Source organism: Maniola hyperantus, chromosome 15 (assembly GCF_902806685.2).
Source record: "Maniola hyperantus chromosome 15, iAphHyp1.2, whole genome shotgun sequence".
Lineage (NCBI taxonomy): Eukaryota > Metazoa > Arthropoda > Insecta > Lepidoptera > Nymphalidae > Maniola > Maniola hyperantus.
The window spans coordinates 3,929,040-3,947,176 of record NC_048550.1 but is presented as its reverse complement, the minus strand read 5'-3'; the positions used below and the strand labels follow the sequence as shown (position 1 = coordinate 3,947,176).

The following is an 18,137-nucleotide window of genomic DNA, read 5'->3' as shown; positions in this document are numbered from 1 at the left end:
GTGAAACGCGTTTGCACAGCGCTTTAGACCTTTAGAGTTTTTGAAGATTTTTCACTCGTATCATTTCATAGTCAGTTCGCGGTAACAAGATCCTATGGGCCGCGCAGGTATAACAACCTTTAATTTATAGAACTTTAAACATGAATTTATTCCTACATGTTTGCTTTTGAATAGCATAGCTAGCAAAGGTTAAAAACATTTATTTTTACAACTAAAACCCCAATTTCACCGCTCTGCCCATCTGTACCCGAATATTTTCTATACCCCAGTAGGTACGTGAAAATATCTACGGCTAGGTATCATTGGTGCACGCCGGAATGCGCGTCGGCCTTTATTAAATTCCAGCTGAATTACTTCGTCGCCCTCGGCGCATACCGGCAACCGCTTAGCTCAGATAACGACTTTGAAATTCACATAGTCAACCACCGAACTAATTTAGTACCTATAGAAGGGCTATTTTAAACAAAAAAAAAATACTCTATCACTAGCTGCCCCGGTGAACTTAGAGCCTCAATAGCTCAACGTGTAAAGGAGTGGACTGAAAACCGAAAGGTCGACGGTTCAAACCCCGCCCGTTGCACTATTGTTGTACCTACTCCTAGCACAAGCTTGACGCTTAGTTGGAGAGGAAAGGGGAATATTAGTCATTTAACATGGCTAATATTCTTTAAAAAAAAAAAAAACTTCGTACCGCCTAACAGTCGAGTATTAGCGAAAAAAATCATTAGTGAAATCGGTTCAGTTGTTCTCGAGATTTGCGATCAGCGATCATTTAGCGATTTATTTTTATATAAGTATAGAAAAAAGATGTATGAAACTGTCAAAATTAGTATGTTACTATTACACACTAATATTATGTATGTATGTATGTATGTATATACTTTATTGCACCACAGAAACACAAATGACAGGTTACAAAAAGAAATCTTAATAAGTAGGTACAAAAAGGCGGTCTTATCGCTAAATAGCGATCTCTTCCAGACAACCTTAACGCTAGGGAAAAAACGAACAAATGGACAATGGGAGGTGGTGTAAAATAAACCTAAATACCAATAGCTAAATAAACTAAACCATATAATAAGAATATAAAATACATATTGTTAATACACTAATACATACAAATAAAGTATAATAGACATACATAAGACTACATAGATAAATATACATATCGGCAGAGAGCTCTAGGATCGTCTTATTTCCTTCTATTGGGCGTTTATCTACAGGGTTATTATGTTGGCTTAATAGGAACGCGGGATACGATTCTACACAAGTACACAAGTCGTTTCTCTTACCATCTTCAAACCATATTGTTTTTCTTACGTGTCCATGGTAACCCAGATTGTGTCATAATGCGTAGACTCGATCAACGCCACTAGACAACGTTTGCGTCCCGATTACTGCCGAGTATCTCTGACACGCCTGTCCTTAGCAGCACACGCCCTCGTGTGAAGTACATCAGCTGCAGTTACTCTGAGAAGAAATAAAACAACCAAAGAGTAGCTATTTAAACACTTACCGACGAGTACTTGATTCCTCGGCCAATTCTGACCTCAACTTCCATAAAGAAAATCTTAGAATCATTAAAATCATTATCGCCAGTTATTTCAAATATCTAGAAACCATTTAACTGAGCTACAGTTTATTTCGCATTATTGTTCATAAACAAAACAAATAGGTTCTCAATCATTTTTTTTTTACCACAGCCATGTATCAGTCGTTTACTTTAAAAATCTAAAACACTCGAGTCAACACTCCTATCGGCCCGGCTCCCACAGCCAACGAGCAATTGTAATTGCCCACGCACATCCATCCCCCGTGGATTGCGGTTTCACACTCACATCCATCACAGTGGATCAACGAGCAATTGTAATTGCCCACGCACATCCATCCCCCGTGGATTGCGGTTTCACTCTCACATCCATCGCAGTGGACCATCCGTGTGCATCTCCCATACACACGCGTACCTGTCTGCGCTACGGTCTCTCAAGACCCCGACCTCCACCAGAGCTAAACGCGCATCGCGCGCCCACGGACTCTCAAGTTGCCCCAAGAGACACCGATTTCTACCGGGCTGCGACTACGTAATAACTACTGGCACGGTCAAACTTCATATGGCCGATAGAGTCTCTACTCGAGCTGTTACTGATCATGATCATTCTACTGATTGTTTACATCACTCTCTTCGAGTGGTACATGACCTACTGGCATTTTTTTAAATTTATCATGTGCATATTTTGTAACTTCTATTTAAATTTAGAGCTTTTAACGTATAACGGTCACGTACACAACATAAAATCCATTCCGTAGGTACTGAACACTCGTGTTTGACCAATAGCAGCCACAGAAACCACATTATTAACACATTCAGCGTTAAACTTGAATTTAAAACTTTATTTAAATAACGAGCACTCAGCACAGGAATCTTAAGAAAATGCATTTACATCACCTTTATGTTCCAATATGCCTAAAATTGGTTGTACGACGCAGACATCTACGTGTCGCTCACCAGCTGCCCTCGTCGCGCTCGTCCCGCAAAGGAATATTAGTTGTAAACGCCATAGCTCGGATCCTCGTAGTTTGAATAAATTATTTTGATTTTGATTTCATACGTCATAATCGTTCGTCGTGCATGATCTTGAATCCGTGCCTGGTTATCAGGTAATCAAACTCGGGTAAATCTCCACGGTAATTTGGTTTAGGCTATTGTAAGGTGACAATCCGTTCACGCATGTTTTCGTTCTGTTGTTCAAACAGTGTACGCCAATTATCATTACCGTTCCCGTTGTTCCCGGTCTGTGCCAACACTGATCCCGCTTCTGATATCGGCAGAGAGCTCTAGGATCGTCTTATTTCCTTCTATTGGGCGTTTATCTACAGGGTTATTATGTTGGCTTAATAGGAACGCGGGATACGATTCTACACAAGTACACAAGTCGTTTCTCTTACCATCTTCAAACCATATTGTTTTTCTTACGTGTCCATGGTAACCCAGATTGTGTCATAATGCGTAGACTCGATCAACGCCACTAGACAACGTTTGCGTCCCGATTACTGCCGAGTATCTCCGACATACACATATAGATTTAAATAATAAACTATGCCGTTACTGATGATAGCAAAGAGATAGGTAATGATCTTTGACGTCAATTTTAAATTTGTTAAGGGATTCAGCACGATGGATTTGCGAGGGAAGCTCGTTCCATAAACAGATAGCAGTGACCGTGAAGGAATTCTTAAAGTATTTTGTCCGATGTGTAGGTGGCGCTAGAATGAGTTTTCCCGCTGATCGTAAAACTCTATCCAGGGTCTGTCATGGCCTAGAAATTTGAAATTTTCTTTTAAATAACTTGGAGTCATTGGATTGAACAATACACAGTACAGAAGAGAAACAATGTGCAGATTCCGGCGAAAGCGAATGGGTAACCATTTGAGCTTTGAACGAAATTCGGAGACATGGTCATATTTGCGCAAGCCAAATATAAACCTAATAGCAAGGTTTTGAATATTATGTAATTAATTTACACACTAATGTTATTACATATTAATATTATGTAATTATTATGAATGCATTATACTCATATTAAGTATTATTATAAGTATACTAATGGCTGACGGAAATGATATCTATGTATTACCTACTACGCACAAAACTGATTATTCCCAACAAAAAATTTTGCTGGTTGCAACTCGTTTTAACTAAACTAAAGCAAAAAGCTTAGGCTATGAGGGCAGTGGCGTGCACAGGGTTTGAGGCCAGGGTAGGCATTAGTTGGTAGGAACCTGTTTACTGGCAGGCTATAATGAAAAATAAGCATTAAGCTGTTACAACTGGGGTAAGCAGTGCATTTATGCCTCTATGACCTGCACGCCACTGTGTGAGGGCCAGACCTTCGTTATTTTATAAAAGCTGAAAGTTTCTCTATGCATTGTCCCCAACACAGGGAATGACGATCAGCGACTATCGACGAGTTTAGATCATGTGGCTTTGGCAGGTTATAGGTAGCACAGACGTATAAAATTTTTCGCGTATAATTTCTTATATTTTCTTCGGATTAGAAATCACGTCATGCATTGCCAGACACTTTTGTATCACGGTAACCCCCTGTCAGACAACCAATCACCTTTTATAAAATAACGAGGGTCTGGCCCTCATGGGCTCTTAGGCCATTACAACTTGATGTCATTTCAAATTTTGACAAGTTTATAAAAAACGATTTTTGTTTGAAATAGCTCTTCTATAGGTTTTATTTTAGATCAATGGTGATAGGTAAGGATGAAAAAAAATTGATAAATAACACCTACTACCTAGTACCTATTGAAGTTGGTAAAAAAAATGAAACAAATTAGAAACTATAAAAACATTTATTTAATGTTAAAATAATTATATTAATTCTGTACATCGTCATTTGTACTTAAATTATTATCTTCTATTGATTCATCTTTACTTGAAGCAGTTTCTGTTGTTGCTTGTTCTTCCTTGGCCCCGTTGGTTTCTTCTGTTTTTGGTTCTTCATTGGCCTCACTGACTTTTTCATTTGATTGCTATAAAAATCGATATAGATATAGCGATATATATTGCTGAGGTTCGTGACTCCAATTCATCACATAATAGTACAGGTTTTTCTGAGGATACTAATGTGGTGGGCTCCCACATGCAACTCAACTTATCAACAGATCTATATATTTATAAAAGGAAAGCTGACTGACTGACTGATCTATCAGCGCGCAGCTCCAACTACTGGACATATCGGGCTGAAATTTGGAATGTAGACAGCTACTATGACGTGGACATCCGCTAAGAAAGGATTTTTGAAAATCCAACCCCCAAAAGTGTAAAAAAGGTGGTTTGAAATTTATGTAGTCCACGCGGACGAAGTCGCGGGGGTAAGCTAGTTAGAGGTAAATTGAATACTGATACCCGACGTAAGAATACGGGATTTCTACTGTATTCTTACTTTGACTTTTTTGAGCTCTTAGCGTCTTGGAGGAACGCCGCGAAAGATACACGAAATTCTTCATAGCAAATGTCGGGTTGCGGGTATGTCAAGCCAGACAGGAGGCTTCGAGCGAGGCTAGTCATCACCCTTCTGACGAAGACGTACTTACTACCAAGTGATATAGCATCCCGCGGGGTGATTACGTATCTCACGACAGGCTTGCAACAGGCGTAAATCTCGCGATCATTGCTGTCAAACGTCGCACGTAACAGCGGCTAGAGAGAGACAGCAATAGCCACAAAGCAAAATAAGAAGAAGAGAAAGAGAGAGAGCAAATGAGCTGTCGCATTGCTGCTGATGTCGCGTTGCTGTCGCTACTGCAACGTTTTACGTAATCACCTCGCCGCCGATATGCTTTCACCTTAGGATCGTCACTTAGCATACTTTGTAGTGAAATAAAAAATATGTCTATTTTCTCACCTCTCTTTCGAACAGTATAGCCAGTTCGACGTGCTTAGTGTACGGGAACATGTCAACAGGGACCGCTGTTACGGGGACGAACGGCGCGCCTCTTAGCGTCTTGGAGGAAGGCCGCGAAAGGTCCACGAAGTTCTTGATGGCCGACGCCGGGCTGCACGATATGTATACCAGGCGTTTCACTTTCCTTGTGTTGCGGAGTTGAGTGATTGCCCGCATGTCTGTGTGTATATCAACGTTTCTGAATTAGGAATACGGTATTTTAACCTTTTTCGAAGTGTCTTAATTTGATCCTAAAGTGATAATAAACTGCGATAAAATTTATAAAAACTTTATTCGATCGATAAGTGCAATAAAATGCAATTATATTTTGCATTTCAGAATTTCGCCGCGAACACGCTACGCGCCATCTTTTTGGGTTTATGAGCTGTCATGACGTCAGACGGATTGGTAAACAACGGTGTTTTCTAGTGAAATACATTAAAACTTCAATCCACATGACGTCACAATCGGAATGCATCATGGCGTCATTAGCTTCGTGCGTTTAGAATTTATCTGTCTAAAAAACGAAATCATTAAAGTGAATTATAAAATTCATTATATTATTTTATGAACTGAAATGAACATTTTTCGATTGCTTGTCCTTGACTGTCTCCGCGACCAGCTCCAATCCAAGCACTTTGTCGCAATGCTGTTGTGGAGATAGGTAAATTACTTACGTAGTCCAGCTCTGGGCGGGTCCACGATAGCAATGACGTCATCGCCCGTCACACGTGCCAGAACTGAGGGCAATACATCTTCCGCCTTTCCCGTGAAGAATTCGCAGTTATCTATGTTGTTTAGTTCCGCATTCGCCTTCGCGTCCTTGACGGCTTCCGCGACCAGCTCCAAGCCGAGCACTTTGTCGCAATGCTGTTGTGGGGAAAGCATAGAGTTTATAAAGTCTAACAGCCACACTCGTAGACGCTAATCGTTATTTAAGATTGAGTTAAAACGAGACAGATTTATGTGAGAGATATAGCTCTGTCTCGTTTTAACTAAACTTAGGTAACGATTAAGCGACTCTGAGTACTGCTGTAAATGAGCATTTTTTCAAAGGTCTTAAAATAGAACAAGACGCAGTCGAATTAGCGTAAATGAAAATTAGTTCACATTTTACAATTTTTAAGTTGTTTAATAAAAAAAAGAAAAAGAAGACAGACCTGAAGAACAACCTCGTTTATTTACAAGGACTCGGCTGGCGCCTCGTCCACAAAATCACTTGGAAACTCCTCGACTTCACCTCGTCGATACAATATTACTTGGCCGTAATTTTCTTTATTTCCAGCCTGGACAGTAATACTGAGAGTATTACTGGTAATGGATTATGCCAAACAGATGAAAATCATTAATTAAAATTTAGGTTTTATCTAGCGGACGCTTACCTTAGCGAAGCACAGTCCAATGGTGCCGGTGCCGCAGCAAATGTCCACGACTGTGCTACTGCTTCGAACCTGGCTCATATCTATCGCGCTCTGGTACAGAATATCGGCGCCAGCTGTGTTTATCTGCAATTCGGTATACTTTTTGACTACCAATACGCAATATGCATGTATATGACGTAACACAAGTAAAATTCACGCGCGCTCGTGAATTACAAGAACTATAACACAACTATTGTTATCTTTTTGACTAATCGGCTTTTTGCGCAGAAGCCTCCACTTTATATTGTAAAGTGTAAATAGGAGTCGCTTTGCGTAGCTTCGAGTCTGCACCAGTGTTAATGGAGCCTAAGGGTTATGAGCTTGATGGCCTGATGGGCATTATGAACATAACGTATACGGTACATCTGATTATAGAAAATATTGATATTATATTACCTGAAAGAAAGCCTCAGGTGATATCCTGAACTGTCGTCCCAATATCGTATCTATGATATGCGTTGATCCCATCAAATGGGAGGGCTTCGACCCGTCCTCACCTACTCGCCTGAAATGTATGAAATTGTTGTTGAACTTGCTCTTACTTTAAACTAAAAAAAATAGTAGTTAGTGGGAACTGGGAACTGACAAAAGAAGTGAAAACTATTAAAAAAATAAGGAGGTACTCCGACGACTGAAAGCATTACTTGACACTTCGATTAAAAATTAAAACTTCATGGGTTGCGTGGAACAAATTTTAAAAGTAATTTTCAGTAATTAAGCTGTAAAAAGGAAAGAACCGACAGATAAACAGATATACCCACTTTAGCGTTTATAAGGATACTAGATGATGCCCGCGACTTCGTCCGCGTGGAATTAGGCTTTTTAAAAATCCCGTGGGAATTTTTCGGGAAAAAAGTAGCCTCCGGGATGAAATCTAACGGATGGGCCGTGAAAAGCTAGCAGACCAGACAGGCAGTCAGACACACTTTCGCATTTATTTTTTATGGATTTTTTATGGACATTAATTATTAGTATGGATTTACGAAATATCGACGTAATAAAGAAAGAAATAATGTGGCCCGTTTTGTTGCACACAAACTAAATTGACAGATCTGAATCTAGCTAGTGCTATCCTTTTCCGCAGGGACAGTTATGAAAGAGATAGCAATATATTTAGACCAGTCATTTTAGTTTAATTTAGAGATTGTGTATACAAAATACAGAATTAGCCAGATCTCACCTTTTAGTGAGGAGCTCAAAGTACAAAGATTTGATGTTGCAGGCAATTGACTCTTCACTACTAAAATAGTCTATCAGCTTTTTCTTCAGTTCTTCAAGTTCTTCTGTTGTTAGATCCTTAGAATAGAATAAATTTTTAGTTTTTTTTAATGAATAATAAATAATACTTTTGTACTTTTATACCATACGCTAGAGTCACGAGCGTAGCGAGCGCGAAAATTTTCTTCTATTTTACAGCAATGATTTTTATGGATATAATATAATACAAGTATTATTTGGCTAAGTATATCATTATGTAAACAATACGGTATTAAAGCGAGACAAAATCTAAAAATGCATAAACAAGGTAATCAATAAGCAATGGAAAATTGTAATTTCAGTTTATTAAATTATACCTACAATAAATTTTATAATTTATTCTACAAAGTATTCTAAACTAAAAAAAATCTAGTTGAAGTTGAAACGTAGGTATTTCACAAAAATACCATTGTTTACCAATCCGTGACGTCATGACAGCACATGAACCTAAAAAGATGGCGGGTAGTGTTTTCGCGGCGAAATTTGAAATGCAAAATTTGAATGCATTTTTACTGCACTTATCAATCAAATAAAATTTTTGTAAATTTTTTGGTAGTTTACATTAGGATCAAATTGAGACACTTCAAAAAGGGTGAAATATCCTATTATGTAAGAAATTGTCTCTGGTATGGTCTGGTGAGAGGCTTTGGCCATGGCTAATTACTTTATAGAGCCCGGCAAACAACTTGAGCATTGACGCGATTGGTTGGCGAATAGCGAGTGCACGCGATTGGTTAATAGGTCGACTTTCGCTTCCCGGATTCGTCAATTTTCTCCCACTACGATACTTCAGGTCCATGTTGTGTGACACTATACACAGATTGAGTTAAAGACAGAAAATTCATAATTTTTGAAGGTAATTAAAAAAAATGACAGTACCTGTGGATGCATAGCAATGATCAGCATGAGGTCGCTGGTATGCTTGGACTCTCGCACAGTGAGGTATCGCCAATAGCCCGAATAGTCCGCGGGGGAGAATGGCGGCATGCTCGATTGACGGACAAACTCTTGGAATAGCTACAAATAAATGGTTAGTGCATATCAAAAATTGTGGAACCAGCAGGAATTGAACCTGCATCCCTCTCGCTATCTATCGCGAGATTAAGTGCCTTTAATAGTCCTTTCACTGCCAATGCCAATACATATTGTGTCATTACTAATTTAGTAACACATCACAGTTGATGATCTAACTATCTTCTGTGACACCAACAACAAATAAATGCATTTTCTTTCTTTCTTTCTTTCTACTTTTATAGAGCTCATTTTAAGCTATTCTTTATATTTTGGAATTTCCAAGCTATGAATACTAATATTATAAATGCAAAAGTGTGTAGCTTTTATCTGTTATTTTTTCATAACCCATCCGTTCAACAGATTTTTACGAAATTTGGTAATGAGATTTTGCATCCCAGAAAAATACATAAGCTACTTTTCACCCCAGAAGAACAGAGTTCCCACAGGAGTGGGAACTCTGTTCTTCTGGGGTGAAAAGTTTAGGTGTGGATTTAGGTTTTTATTAAAAACCTAAATCCACATGGATGAAGCTAAGGACATTCATCTAGTATGAAAATATTTCAAAGCAAACTTAGCTAAAGTCAGTGTGGATTTAGTTTTTTAAAAATCCTGTGGGAACTCTTGATTTTACGGGCTAAAAGTAGCCTATGCTACTCTTCAGGTCTTCAACTATACCCATTCAAAAATTCACGTCGATACGTTGCGACGTGATTGAAGGACAAACCAACAATCTAACTAACAAACCCACTTTCGCATTTATATGTGGGTAGTGATTCTAAAGCATTTCTTACCAAAACAGCCTTCTTCATTTTCTCAGAGATATGGTTCAAGCTACCAACAGGCGCGACACCTGTAGTCCCAGTCACATAGCTGCCCAGCCTGAACCCAACTGTGGGCTTCTGTGACTCCTCATCAATCCCAACAGTGAATTCACACTTATTCCTGTAGCTCTCAGTTACTGGGGACTTCTGTATGGGTTTTAACTCAAAACTTAAACCATTGTGTATTTTGCGGTTGGATTCAATTTCATTTCTTTTCTCTATATGGATCTTCCACACTTCATTGTCAAATTTCATGAGCAAGTTCTTTATTTCTTTTTCCTTTAACTTAATCTGCAACAATGAAATAATGGTCGTCATGTAATTTAACTTTATGTAAGTAATTTAAGATCATTTTTGTAAAAATCGCTAGCGAACCTTATTAATAAAATAAAAAAACCTGCTGTTCATAGGGCACATTCCAGTATGGTGTAACTGCATCTTTCAACCTCTCATCTTGACTCTTGTTCTCGTCTTCTTTCTTCTTCTTGTTCTGTGGTCCTTCTTCATCCTGCTTTCTCTTTCTGACGATTGGGTCAGGTGCTGGTTTTGCTTCTTCAGCTATTAATGTTTTCCCTATAGAAACAAAAACATAAATTCACATAATATACAGGTTAGAGAACTTTTTAAATGTAAGTTAATGAATACTATACATACTTAAATATGTAAACTAAATTGACAGATCTAAATGTAGTGCTATCATAGATAATCATTATTCCTCATAGGAACCTGTTAATTTGGGGATTTTGTATAGTACGCGGCATAAAATATTGTACATCATCTTTTAAAAAGAGATAGCGGTTTTGTAGAGCGCTATCTTTGTCATTGAGACCAACAAAACGTCACATAGGTATAAGTGTCAGACACAACAATTTCAAAGCCGAAATGTCATTATAAAGGGGAATATTAGTCCTGATTTAGCTAATATTCTTTCAAAAAAAGAAAGGCTGATGTTTTTGGCGCGATACCTGGAGACGCTAGGTCTAGGAATCCTACCAGTTCAGTCATTTTTGACATACCTACGTAGGTATTACAAATATTTAGATTTGCTTAGTTCTCTTAGTGTTAGTTTTTCATGATGATGAAAGAAATCAGTAAACTATTATTACCTTTCCAAGAGTATCCATTCAGTGCTGCAATGGCTTTAGTTCGCTCTTCATTGTTTTGGAAACATGCATACAACCAATGGCTGCCATTCTTAGGTCTTTTTATCTTACTTGTGTTCAACCCTAGTTTATTGTTCATTAGTTTTTTCAACTCCTGAAAAAAGAAATCATTGTTATCTATATATATAAAAAGGAAAAGCTGACTGACTAATTGTGGACTGACTGACTGATCTATCAATGTACAGCTAAAACTACTGGATGGATCGGGCTGAAATTTGGCATGCAGATAACTATCCTGACATAGAGATCCGCTAAGAAAGGATTTTGGAAAATTCAATCCCTAAGGGGTAAAACAGGGTTTGAAATTTTGTGTAGTCTACGCGTACGAAGTCGCGGGCATAAGCTAGTTAGTTGAAAATAAGGAAATTATTGAACACCATGAAGGCAAAGATATATTTTGAAAAAAAATTGTAGGTATTGTGTATGTGGTATTTTGTTGCTAGTGGACAGTCTGCTGTTTAGAAAATGATGTCATGTTGTAGTTACTTACAGCTATCCCGTAAAACTTGGGTAATCCTCGAAGTTCAATTTTAAATTTCTCTGAAGAGAATCCACCGCGGTCCAAATAAGCATACTCTTCGCTAACATTTGTATTATCTTGTATTTTCAACATTTCTGTTCCAATCTCTGTTTGATCTGACATCGTTAATAGAAAAGGCAAAGAATTATAAGTACAATAAAATTGTATTTCTTAAATTTATTTATTTTTCCCACGTTTTTAGTTTGGTTGTTTCTAAACACAGAGTACTTTAGGAATTTTCTAAATTACTCTATTCTATTAGGGATGGCCCACATATTTTTTTATGTTATACCGCGGTTGTTTGACAGCAACAATGTCACGATCGCAATAATCTCTGATTGGTTAATGCTCGCTCACTATTGGCCACAATGCATTGTTGCAACAAGAATCGCACAATTTCAGCCAATCAGAACACAGGTGTATTCCTATGTCGATGAGTCCACAGCACATACATGACAGTGATTGACAAGTATTGTGTATAGTATCTCTATGCCAGCATTAAACATATTAGTTGTGACGTCATTCAGATTAAAAGCGCGTAAATTCAAAAATTAGCTAACCCCGAATTTTAGCATAACCTCTATTTCCATTTTCCACCCTGTGAGTGTGATTTCCACCACAAAGCACGAATATCGCCGAGAAAAAAATCATGCTTCTCGTAACGAAAATAGAAATCAATATAATATTATTTTGAGATGCAACAGGCGAGACATTTTAGCTGCGTCCCACCTTCAGGCGACCTCCTCTATGGCGAGTGCAGCGGCCATCAGCGCCGAACGGGCCAAGAGGCGCAAATACGAAAAACTCTATAGGAGCTTCATATTCGTGCCTTTTGGTGTGGAGACCTTGGGGCCCTAGTCGTGGCGCCCGGGGACTCGAGCTCTTTTTGAGGAAATTTTGAAAAGGGTTATCGAGTCAACCGGGGACCCGAGAGCTGGCAGCTACCTTGGACAAAGAATTCGTTTGGCCATCCAAAGGGGTAATGCTGCCAGAATCTTGGGTACAATGCGGTAGTCTCGATGAAGTTTTAGATTTAATTTAACTAATTATCTACTTTTAATTTAGATTTAAGTTTGTTTAATATATTATAATTGTCTGTTATTATTATACCTTCCGAACTTAATAAAAAATTATTATATAATATTATTAAAATTTGCTTCGATTCGCTACTAATATGAATCGACCCTTAGTGCAAAACTTCTCGCAGTCGCATTTGCAAGCAGTAGTTGTAGTGAATAGAAATCATCATTATCATCAACAGTCGATAGACGTCCACAGTTAGATGCCTGATCTCTGATCTCTTGTAGGGACTTCCACACGCCACGGTCTTAGGTCACGGTTGCCGTTAGAATTCTTAAGCAAGGTTTAGATCAGCAACAAAACTTGCAGAAGTTGACTTCCGCAAGTTATTTTTACCGTGTAAACAATCACTTCCGCAAGTTTTGTAACTTGCTGGACTTGCCGCAAGTCACAAATGTATGTACATGTACAATATTGCGTAGTGTAAACAATTCTGCAAGTACTTGCGGAATAACTTGCAAGAAGTTCTTGCTAGTCAACCTCGCTTTATAATATTTGTATTTCTGAAGGCAAACGGACAAAGGGTACTTATCATTTTAAAAAAAACATTAATTTAAGATAATTTTTTATAATTATTTGTTACAATGAAGAGATAACAATAAATATCTTTTGGAACTATAAGTCCCGCAAATTGCTATTGCGCTGGAACCATGTCTCATTAACATCGAAATTACGTTATTTTGACGTCAGCCGAAATAAAAATATACCATCAGCTCGAAACTTCAGTCTAGTGATGACGTCACTAAAATGGCGGCCTCGCGTATTAGCAATTTGCGGAACTTAAACCTGATGGCGCTTGAAGTCATACAGTCCGTTCACAGTTATTTTACCTCTGATGTTATATTGGCACCATTGCTTTGTTTGCTTTATTCCTTAGATCTTAGGGTTTATTATTGTGTGATTTGCAATGATGCCAAATATGACGTCAGAGCTAAAATAACTGAACGGACAGTGCATGAAAAGACTTGCACATAAGCACAGCTTAAATAAATACAGTCCATAGACTCGTTCAATGGAGAGGTCCAGACTCTAGACAGAGCAGTCCTGCAGATTCACAAGAGCAAGACGAGGGAAGAATTATACTGACCGGCGACCGGCAGATAAACTTTTAATGTTTATAAGTTGCTTAGCAGATCAGTCGTTTTCGCTTCGCTTTTGTCGGATGGCCCAACACCCACGACACACCACAGTTTTTTTTGCGGCCGTGCGCGTCGCTTTAGGCCATAACACAGTCAGATAAGAATCGAAACAGTTGTCTTATCGCTATGAGGTTTCATTTTCTTTGTCGAACAGTTTCTTCAATGCAGTCTTGTCCTGCTCTTCTTTCTGCTTCCTCAGATGTCTAATATTCTCTAACTCCTTGTCCACGATGGCACTTAAGGTTGGATTGATGGTTTTTAATCTTCTGAAGTCGTGTTCAGCCGCGTCAGGGTTCCATGCTCCTATGTGTGCTTTAGCTCTCCTGTATAAAGCTTTTTCGTTATCTGAAATGTAAAGTGAACTAAAGTAACACATTTTATAATGTACATAACGGGTACGTAGTTTCGTAATAATTTAATATTTCGTATTAAATACGAAGATTTTGAAAATAAACAAGATAGAGGGTAGTTCGATACTTTTGTTCGAAACCTTTGTTTTGTAGTCTATTATGTTTCTGTGATATGCAAAAAACCAGTCAAGTGCGAGCCGGACTCGCACACGAAGAGTTCCGTAACACCGTACAAGAAATAACTTTTTAATTTTTTCATTATAATGGCGGGCATTTTGAAATTTTTTGTATTTGTTTATAGCGGCAATAGAAATACATGTTCTGTGAAAATTTCAAATCTCTACATATTACGGTTCCCAAGGTATAGCCCGCTGACAGACAGACGGATGGACAGTGGAGGCTTAGGAACGGGGTCCCTTTGGCACCCATTGGGTACCGGACCCTAATAAAAATAAGTACATAATATATTCATACCTTTATCATACTCCAACACAGTATTACAATGCTCTATAACATGGTAATAATCACCTTTGACTAGTTTGCACTGAGCGTAGTTGAGAAGAACCGGAAGTTTCAGCTTATTCAGAGCTATCCATTCCTCATCGCTCTTTCGTTCTCTGAAATAAGAGGTACCTATGGGATTTTTGCATAAGGAGCAGGGATCGTCACTATATTTTTAATATTAAAACTACCAAAATATTTCGTTATGTTACGTTAAAAAGGTAAAGTTAATACTAATGATTTTAAGCTTATTTCGTGATTAACTACAAATTTTAATGTAAATAACGGGTACATGTAGCCGTACCCGTCGGTCGGTGGTCGCGGGCACGACCCATGCAATTGGGTTGAAATATCGACAAATAAAACATCAAATTAATCGTGGTATGTACCCGTTTCATATTAAAGTTAAGTTAAATCTCTATATATAAAAATAAATCGCTGAATGTGTTGCTGATCGCAAATCTCGAGAACAGCTGAACTGATTTCGCTATTTTTTTTTTCATAATATTCCTTGAAGTACGGGGATGGTTATTACGGAGAGAAAAATTTAAAAAAATTCCTGAAAAAGAATTGACTGTTAGGCGGTACGAAGTTCGCCGGGGCAGGTAGTTTTTTATAATTATAAATTGATTGTAATACCACGAAAAAATCATTTTGCTTCGGGAAAACAACTATTACAATTTCAGCGCGTATAAGACAGCAAAGTAAATACAACACCTGATCATAAGCTGCTCGCAAATCGCAATAGCCTGTCTATATGTCTCCTCAGCTTCGTCATATTGCTTTTGTGCATACAACCTGTTCCCCTTTTCCTTCAACTCCGGGACCAGGTTCAGCCTCTCTTCACTGGAATATTGCCACAACTCTTTCTCATACTCGTTAGACCTTTCTACTTTTAATACTTCTACAATGAAAATTAATTGTTCAATTGTTGTTAGCAATCTGCTTTTTTTGTTAAATTCATCGCACACCTGATGAAAAGTGATGATGTGGCCTAAGATGGGACGCGTTAGATTACTGAAGCATGTGAAGAAGGTGGCAAACCAATAAGGCCCGCCATACACGGACTGCTCGAGCGGTTAGCCAGTGATCAACAAACACGGACCGCTCGAGCAGTCAGAGTCAACAGCTTCAAGCTGCCAAGCAATTTCAATGCGGGCAGGAAGCGTGCGCGACGTGGAATGAGGAGCTCGGGCGGAGGTAACCACCTGAAGCAGTTGCAACTGCTTGAGCGGTTCGTGTATGTACGTACGTAGAAGTCTGTAGTTCAACACGCAGTCACAGCTTGAAGCAGTCCATCCTGACTGCTTCAAGCTGTCCGTGTATGCCTGGTCTAATGGAAATAATGTTATACCGGTAAGCACAGGAAGACAGGGCAGATCACAATTATGCAAAATAGATCCAGAATGCACAAACTATTTTGATAAATTAAAGTTTTAGTAAAATTATAGTAAAACTATCTGATGCCCGTGACTTCTAATGAATTCAAAGTTGTGTGGTTGAACTATATCCACAGTTTTTAACTTTAGCCTTCAATACAGTTGTACTTGAACAGTTTAATTTTTAAAAGCATGTTGTAGATGAAACTAGGAGAAAGTATAACATTATAAACAGCAAAAGCTAAAATGTATTAAATACCTACCTATAATAAATTCCAAATCACAAGGATTGTTAATCAAGTCATCCAAGTCAGAATATCCGATGCCTTCAGTGTGTAAAGTCATAGTACACGAATGCTTGATCTTTTGCTCCTGCCCTAACTCACGAAGAGTCTTTGATACAAATGGGTAACTGTACACTAGCTGCAATAAAAATATTATGTATATTTTTTTAATTCATTACAGGCAAATGATTGATAACAATCACACCTGATGGAAAGTGATGATATGGCCTAAGATGGGACACGTTCACCTAGAAGATGCCTATTTACTCTTGTTTTAAAGATACCCAAGTTGTAACTGTTAGGAAACCCATATTGTGGAAGAGTATTCCAGACATTAGCCATGCGTATGAGGAATGATGACGCAAAACGTTTCGTGCATGTAGATGGAATGTTGAGGGTGGACAAAATCGAAAAGTTCCTAAGCACACTCTCCGAAATATATCCTATAAAACACCGATAAGCTGGCGACCTTGCGGCGGTGATCAAGACTTTGAAGTAACTTGTTACCTGAATCATATATTAGGCACAGCTTTGCCAGTCAGGTGGTAACTAGCCTAGTTAACAGCTTGACTATAGCGCATCACCTAACGGATCCTAGCATAGCTATGAAGTGAACCATCATCTCGACTAAACAAATATACCACTATCAATGATTTAAGTATTTATAAAGATCATAATCTACGATTTTATATGAATCTTCTTTATATATAACTACATACCTCTTTCTTCACCTGGAAGCTTGCTACCTCACCAACAGCCATCATTTTGACAATATTCTCCCAAACTTCTAATTTGAATTTGTGTCCTATAATAAGAACCATTGGCTCTTTTTTGCCAATTTTTTTACTATCATCTAATAAAATTCGCTCTTTGCCTAATTTCCATGTTTGGAAATGAAAATGCACCTAAAACACACACAAGTGCACGATTAACATACTTACAACTTACAACATTATTAAATTCATTAGATTTTACTTGCTAATAATTTGTGCTTGTTAATTATTTTCATCTTAATCTTATCTTACCTTGCTCCCATTGGCGATAGGTACATATTTTTGTCCTGCATGAATAATATTCTTTATAATGGGGGCTTTACTCATCGTTAAATTCTATTTCTAAATAAATTGCAAAATGTTTTTATTTTTAATTTGAGAATTTGTGACTCAATATTCAAAAACAAAAATAAGAGCAAATGAGCAAAGCACACACAGCACAGAACACCAAAGAGTATATAATCACTACGTTTCAGAACACACAAAGCACCATGAGCACCACAGCAAAGTGACAATTGGTGACAATATAAAAGGTGACAATCTACCCTACACCTACCCTACTTGTGGAGGCACAGAGTACATTGGTATATGGGTCGTAGACTGGGTAATTGGTATAATTCATATGCTTAAATGGTATAATTGGGTACCTAGTACCTACTTATGGAAAGGGATGAGGGTGGGAGTAAGGCCATCCATTACTCTGCATTACTCTTTGGAGGCCATGATGAGGTCACCCTGTGCTGATTCGCTCAGTGGTCAACACTAGATCCACTAGCTGGAGTCATTATCAGTCATCACATTTGACACTGGTTAGTTTTACATTGATGATTCACTGAGTGAAATGAAAATATTTTTTCATACAAAAACTTCAATGAATTAAAAATAAGTGGCAAAATATGAGCTCGTTTTCTTTCATTTAGTTCATTAGAGTTACTGCACTGTGTTAGCGAATCACCCTGCGAGGTAATAGCGAGGTTTC

General features: G+C 38.1%; 2 protein-coding genes across 3 annotated transcripts; both read right to left on the bottom strand.

Annotated features, from left to right (window-relative positions):
* Nucleotides 1-4,348: 4,348 nt before the first annotated feature.
* Nucleotides 4,349-11,952, bottom strand: LOC117989007 (tRNA (uracil-5-)-methyltransferase homolog A). The gene is made up of 11 exons (XM_034976306.2): nt 11,623-11,952; nt 11,076-11,226; nt 10,367-10,542; nt 9,940-10,260; nt 9,014-9,151; nt 8,058-8,173; nt 7,274-7,382; nt 6,839-6,961; nt 6,134-6,326; nt 5,418-5,635; nt 4,349-4,542 (listed from the first exon to the last, which is right to left on the bottom strand). Exons 1-11 carry the CDS (start codon nt 11,773-11,775, stop codon nt 4,387-4,389), a joined length of 1,854 nt encoding a protein of 617 aa, XP_034832197.1. The 5' UTR covers nt 11,776-11,952; the 3' UTR covers nt 4,349-4,386.
* Nucleotides 11,953-13,274: 1,322 nt separating this feature from the next.
* Nucleotides 13,275-17,656, bottom strand: LOC117988713 (AH receptor-interacting protein). 2 transcript variants are annotated; one of them, XM_069503319.1, is made up of 6 exons: nt 17,411-17,656; nt 17,105-17,290; nt 16,365-16,524; nt 15,440-15,626; nt 14,750-14,838; nt 13,275-14,216 (listed from the first exon to the last, which is right to left on the bottom strand). In XM_069503319.1, the coding sequence occupies exons 1-6, from the start codon at nt 17,483-17,485 to the stop codon at nt 13,996-13,998; spliced, it is 918 nt and encodes a 305-aa protein (XP_069359420.1). In that variant the 5' UTR covers nt 17,486-17,656; the 3' UTR covers nt 13,275-13,995. The 2 variants fall into 2 exon arrangements, with proteins under 2 accessions (XP_069359420.1, XP_034831777.1); XM_034975886.2 differs by having other exon boundaries at nt 13,278-14,216; nt 14,696-14,838; nt 17,411-17,647.
* Nucleotides 17,657-18,137: the final 481 nt, after the last annotated feature.

What these genes read in the sequence shown, in the direction of transcription:
- LOC117989007 (XM_034976306.2), bottom strand. Translation starts at nt 11,775, where the DNA reads ATGTCAGATCAAACAGAGATTGGAACAGAAATGTTGAAAATACAAGAT. An exon ending in AAATGAAGAAGGCTGTTTTG is followed by an intron (nt 9,152 to 9,939) that starts GTAAGAAATGCT and finishes ATTTATTTGTAG; the next exon opens with CTATTCCAAGAGTTTGTCCG. An exon ending in CACCTGAGGCTTTCTTTCAG is followed by an intron (nt 6,962 to 7,273) that starts GTAATATAATAT and finishes ACCGAATTGCAG; the next exon opens with ATAAACACAGCTGGCGCCGA.
- LOC117988713 (XM_034975886.2), bottom strand. Translation starts at nt 17,485, where the DNA reads ATGAGTAAAGCCCCCATTATAAAGAATATTATTCATGCAGGACAAAAA. An exon ending in TGCGAGCAGCTTATGATCAG is followed by an intron (nt 14,839 to 15,439) that starts GTGTTGTATTTA and finishes CTCTTATTTCAG; the next exon opens with AGAACGAAAGAGCGATGAGG. An exon ending in TGTGTTGGAGTATGATAAAG is followed by an intron (nt 14,217 to 14,695) that starts GTATGAATATAT and finishes TTTACATTTCAG; the next exon opens with ATAACGAAAAAGCTTTATAC.